This window comes from Toxotes jaculatrix, chromosome 9, assembly GCF_017976425.1.
Source record: "Toxotes jaculatrix isolate fToxJac2 chromosome 9, fToxJac2.pri, whole genome shotgun sequence".
NCBI classification, from domain to species: Eukaryota; Metazoa; Chordata; class Actinopteri; family Toxotidae; genus Toxotes; species Toxotes jaculatrix.
Genome location: NC_054402.1, coordinates 1,899,542 through 1,905,700, shown reverse-complemented (window position 1 = coordinate 1,905,700; position 6,159 = coordinate 1,899,542). Strand labels below are relative to the sequence as shown.

The window sequence follows — 6,159 nt, the reverse complement described above, 5'->3', positions numbered from 1 at the left end:
TGTGTGTGTCTGTGTGTGTATGCATGAGCACACACTTGCCTATGTGTGTGTAGCATGTAGATGATTAATTGCAGTTGTGCTGTTTGGGGTTTTCAGTGTAAGTTTCAGTCTCAGCTTCTCGCCTACTGAAAGGTATCTATGTGTGTGTGTGTGTGTGTGTGTGTGTGTGTGTGTGTGTGTGTGTGTGTGTGTGTGTATCTGTATCTGTGTCTGTGTGTCTGTGTGTCTGTGTATGTGTTGCAGCTCTGCAAGAAGAGTCACTGGTGCTTGGAGCTCCCTGTCAGCTTCCTGTTCAGAAGCATTTCCCCACAGATAAATAAGGGGCACCCGTTACATCCTGTTAACAAGTTTAAACAACCTTATCGGCTGCGTATCTGAAAATCATCCTGTTTATTGTTTGAAATCATTTTCATTTACAGGAGTGAAGCATGCGAGTGGATTACCAAGTGGATGGATTTACCATCTCCACCACCTTGGTTTAGCATGTTAGCATGCTCATATTTCCTAATTAGCCCTAGGCAGAGAAGAAGTAGAGCTGAGGCTGATGGATGATGAATGTCACTGAGTTTTCAGGTATTTGGTCAGAAGATGATGAACCAGGCTAATGAAGATCAAACAGTTGTCACTGAAAACCATAAATGTGGCCCTCATTGTGGCCCCATGGGAAAAGTCAAAGGATCATTCTCTGGACACCAGGCGCAGAAACTCATCCAAATGTTGTTGAGACGTTTCAGTCTGGCACAAACTGGTGAATGAAAGCAAAGAACGCATTGATGATGTTTCCTAAACGGCTTCCTCTTTGATGCTGTACGTGCTTTTGCTAGTTTTGCTTTGCTTGCACCAAGTTGCTGCTGCAGGTTCTTTGAAGAATCATCTCGTCTTGTGATTTCTTCTTCAGAGACAAAAAACAAAACAGATGCAAAATCTTTGTGTGGAACCACACTTGTTGCGCAAGGTACTAAAAGACCCTAATGAGTCTTTGTTTATCATGAAAGGTTTAAGTAAAAAAAAACAACAAATCGAAAAACATGCTACATCTCCACACTCTGTCATATGATACCATCTTCATCGTTTGACATTTATCCTCCTACCAAACCTCTGCTCTACAGACGACCCAGCTGTGAAAGCTTCCCTGCCTACACACTCATCTCTGCCACATGACTCACAAACACCCACATGTGACAGACACGTAGTACAGGCCAATTAGCCACAAATAACTGACACAACCTAAACTGAGCCACAGAGGCAGGACTGTTGAGGTTATTAATAAAGACGGGCACAAACTATAGCTAAACATTTTTAACACCTGAGTGAGTAAAGTGTGAAACTTCGAGCAGTATGGAGTCTGCATGTTCTCCTCAGGCCTGCTTTTGTTTCACCGCACCGACCTCCCCCGGTCATCAGATCTGCTGCTCGGCAGGGCGACATGAAAGTCCAGCTTATCTGCAGAAACGATGTGATGCAATCATGTCAACGTGAACCACAGCGTCAGAGCAACGTCTCTGGAAGAATCCATGCCGTGAAGAACTGAGGCTGCTTGAGAGCAAAGGGAGGAACTGCCCAGTGTTAGTATGGTGTTCATGCACCCAGTGAGCAACCTAAGTTATGTAATGTTTTGTTATGATGGCATGTTATGCTATGCCATGTTATATCACATCATGTAATGTTGTGTTATGGGGCTGCAACTGTCATTGTTTTCCTCTGTTAACTGATTCATTGTTTGGTTTATGAAACGTCAAACAACAGTGAAACGCTTGAATTGTAATTTACATTTTTCCCAAAATCCAAAATATTTAATTCACTATTATACTGGATTGTTGTATGACACATTATGTTATTATGTTAATATCATGTCAAGTTGTGTTTCATTAGTTTATATTACATTTATTGAAACGGTCACTCACTTACGGAGTTGTACTGATTTCACAGCCATCCCTCAGCTGTAGGCCTGTCATTCACTCACCTCTGTCAGCAAGTAGCTTTCTCCTGAGGTGCTCTCGAGCAAGACACCGAACACTTACAGGCTCCAGCAGCTTTTCTCTGTAGCTGGTCCAGACCTCTGCCCTCCTTGGATGGAGTTAAGTTGAGAAAGAACGTTTGCTGCTGTGACATTATTTTAAATGTGAGCAAATGTCACATCCGCTCGAAGCACAAAATATAGATCGGTGAATACAGGTCACTGTCTGGGGAAACGGGGTGGGGTGTTATGGTGTAAAAGGTGCTGAATTACTTTTATTTTCAGTTTCCCAGTTGGTTGTTTAGAGAAGCTTACATTTCTGAAAGTCACTTCAAGGTTTGCAGAGTCAGTATGAATAACAATGTTTTTCAACAACTGTGAAAATATATCATCTGTTGTGGTTTGTGGTGTCTCACACTTCCCCTCAATCAGAGTGGTCTGTTGATGTTCTAGCACTAAACCAAACAGTCAAAGGACTTCCAAGCTGTTACTAAAGCACCTGAGACCCTCAGGCTGGCGAGGTTCAAGTCAGTGTCCTCTGGCCAGCTCCAGATACCTTTGGCTTCGGTAATCTTCAGAAAGTGCACAGGCCGCTACCAACTGACACAAGAACTTACAAAAAAAAAAAAAAACCCTCAAACTGTCCGAATTTGGTAGTAAAATGAAAAGAACTGTTATCTAGTGGTGGCTGTGTGAAACTGCAGGACATTAAATTAGACAATGTGGCATCAATGCAGAAACAATAACATACAAACACTTCCGGTGAATACTTTCAATGTATCTGAATTTAAAAAAAACAAAACAAAAAAAACACTTTAAATACAACAACACTACCTACAAATTACGTTAATAACAATACTGACAAAATGTGAAAAACCCCTAAATTTAAATTGAAACTCTGAAAAACTCAATATACTTTATAAAGCAAGAACGTTATAGAACAAATTAAAATAATTTAAAAAAAAATAACATTATATTACATAATATTTCGTTCACGAGTTCAGTTTTGTCCTTTTACAATAAAAATATTTCCCGGAAGTAGTGATCTCCTATCATTTGTACATTGACACAGATTTTATTATTGTAGGGTGTTGCAACTCTTCGCTGTTACCAACGGGCACATTTAATCGACAGCGGTTGCCTCCCCTGGTGGTCAGAATAAGAACTTCAACATGTTAAAATGTAAAATTAACGTCGATTTTCACTACACTAAACTCGGCCATTTTAGTTTTAGGTGAGGTTTACACGAGAGCTTCTGAATTATTAGTGTAGCAGAATAACAATAAAGTTATCGCCGCTACATCGCAGCGGTCCGTCGATAGTTTGGGTCCGTGCTCTTTCCGGTCTGCGTTGTGCGCCGTTGTTTCCTTTCCGACCCTTTTCTCCCTCCGCCCCGGTGCCTTCCCTACTAATTGACGCACGTGTGGATTTAATTCGGTGTTTCACCATAAAGTTTGCCGAAAAAGTTTGGACCAAATGTCGTCGTCTTTCGAGCAGATGAGGGCGAACGTGGGGAAACTCCTGCGGGGCATTGATCGGTACGGATGAATCTCATAGCGGACGGATAACTCCGCGGCAAGCTAACGATAGCTTAGCCTGTTTGCTAACGTTAGCTTGGTCCGCTCGAGTTGACTACAAACATTTTTCCAATTTAAAATATTAATATCCTTTAATGAAAATTTCTTGGCGCTGCACCAGGCTAACATTTAGTCCCAACAAAGAGCTGTGTGGTTTATATTTTATTCACGGCTCACGGATCAAGATTCAGTCATTCGCTTAGCTTTATCCCCAGCATCTGTGCTTTCAAACTTTAAAATGATTTTGGCTTTGCTAAAGATTTAACCAAATTTATTAAGTAACAAAGTGCAGGAAACGTCTGACCTGCAGCACAGAATAAATCTGCCTACAACACAGAAACGCTTGATTCGTAGCTAACGTTCCTGTCTCTCCTCTAAGGTACAACCCAGAAAATCTCGCAACGCTGGAGCGTTACGTGGAGACACAAGCCAGAGAGAACGCCTATGACCTGGAGGCCAACCTGGCTGTCCTGAAGCTGTAAGTCACACTATTACTGTGGGGGAGAAGTGTCATGTCATAGGAATCCTAATAGTGGGTGAAAGTTTTGCTGTGACATCCTGCTGGCTGGGGAAATAATTCATTTTTTACACCTTTCCAGTGACTGAGTATCTGGTTGGTTGTTTTAACTTGTTGTTATGACACTTGGTATGTTATTGTGGTATTAACACTACAGGGTTCTGGGGAGAAAAAAATGTGAAGCCCATGGTAAAGAAAGAATCCATCCACGAATCACTGAACCTCTCCCTGTGCAGGTACCAGTTTAACCCCGCCTACTTCCAGACTCAGGTGACCTCACAGATTCTGCTGAAGGCTCTGACCAACCTGCCGCACACCGACTTCACTCTCTGCAAGTGCATGATCGACCAGACACACGTATCCTTTTGGTGCCATTTAATCTCTTTACAGTAACATCTTTTTTTATTCTTTAATGTTTATTCGTGAAGCCTTATTTATTTACATAAATAAGACCCTCTCTGGGGGGGTATGTGCGGGGGAGGGGGTCTGTCTTTGGGTCGGGGGGTGTTTCTTTGACTACGGTGTCGCAGCAAGAGGAGCGCCCCATCAGACAGATCCTGTACCTGGGGAACCTGCTTGAGACATGCCACTTCCAGAGCTTCTGGGTACATCACACACACACACACACACACACACACACTATGTTACAGATTTACTAAAATACACTTTCTGAATGAAGCCAAGTCAGTTTTGTTTACTTGTGTCCTACATTGTGACTCAGACCTAACAGAGTCTGTGTCATTGAGTCTGTTGCACTTCAGATAAACAAAGCAACCGACGTGGATCAGGTTTTATGTTGATGACTGATCCATCATTATTCTTCCTGCTGATCAGCTCAGGACATCCATGTTTTCCTTATTGCAACATCTCTGCTCTTCTCGTCCTGATGCCTTTTGGGCCTTTTCTGCTTCACCTTTGTTTCCAAACTTGTGCAACAGTTTTACGTGTTGTCATTTAATCACGTCCTCGTCTTTGTCTTGCTGACAGACGAGTCTGGAGGAGAACAGGGAGCTCATTGACGGCATCACTGGTTTCGAGGACTCTGTTCGCAAGTGTGAGTATCATCTTCTGACTCACAGGAAATCCTTACAGTAAACACCAGCAGGTGATTTCACTCAACAGCTTGTGGAAGAAAACAGGAAATGACCGCACCCAAATCCAAAAGATTCATATTATGTGAATAAGATGAGTCTTTGACTTGAAATGTATCTGTTGTTTAATTCATCTTCCTCTTCAGTCATCTGCCACGTAGTGGGCATCACCTACCAGACTATCGAGCACCGGTTACTGGCTGAGATGCTGGGAGACCCACTGGGTAAGAACTTCTTTAGAAAATATGACCTGAACTCTAAAGCTCCACCGGTCGGGTTTTATATTTTATATTAACACAAAGCAAAGGAAAGGACTCACATTGAGTGAGGATCCTGACCGACCTGCTCGCACTCTGTTTGTCCAGACACGCAGGTGAAGGTTTGGATGAATAAGTACGGCTGGACGGAGAACGAGAACGGACAGATCTTCATCTACAACCAGGAGGAGAGTGTCAAGCCCAAGAACATCGTGGAGAAGATCGACTTTGAGAGTGAGTGCTGCCAATCAGAGTGATCAATAAATGAGGAAATTCACTCCACGCTGAATCAGATCTGCTGACTCAGACTTGTCCCAGTCGGTTTATCTGGTACAGAAGGCCTGGCATGTGAAATCAAAGACTGATGTTCTTTCTCTGTTTCCCCTTTTTCTGTCTTCTTTCTACACATCTGTCCTTGTTTTTCTTTTCACAGGTGTGTCCAGCATCATGGCTACATCTCAGTGATGCACACGCACACACACAGACACACATACACACACACATCAGTCATGACAGATTCAGCCATGTCACTTGTTTTCATAATCACACTTTTCTCAATAAAAGTAATTTATCATTTACAGCCTGTGTGTGTGGCTCCTCCTGCTTCTCTCTGAACATTTTGAAAACGTTGCTTCATTAATACAAAGTTCCTCCTCTGGTGGAAATGTTTTCCAGTTCTTCCCAGAAATGATTAAACTTCCTTGTTTATCCAAACCGTATCAGGGTGTTGACCCGACAGATATTAAGCAAAATAAAAGAT

General features: G+C 42.4%; 1 protein-coding gene across 2 annotated transcripts; it reads left to right on the top strand.

Moving 5' to 3' along the window:
- Positions 1 to 3,318: 3,318 nt before the first annotated feature.
- eif3k (eukaryotic translation initiation factor 3, subunit K) lies at positions 3,319 to 5,979 on the top strand. Of its 2 annotated transcripts, none has more exons than XM_041047235.1 (8): positions 3,319 to 3,495; positions 3,914 to 4,012; positions 4,288 to 4,408; positions 4,582 to 4,656; positions 5,039 to 5,105; positions 5,289 to 5,366; positions 5,508 to 5,633; positions 5,833 to 5,979. In XM_041047235.1, exons 1-8 carry the CDS (start codon positions 3,434 to 3,436, stop codon positions 5,862 to 5,864), a joined length of 660 nt encoding a protein of 219 aa, XP_040903169.1. In that variant the 5' UTR covers positions 3,319 to 3,433; the 3' UTR covers positions 5,865 to 5,979. The 2 variants fall into 2 exon arrangements, with proteins under 2 accessions (XP_040903169.1, XP_040903168.1); XM_041047234.1 differs by having other exon boundaries at positions 3,320 to 3,495; positions 4,579 to 4,656.
- Positions 5,980 to 6,159: the final 180 nt, after the last annotated feature.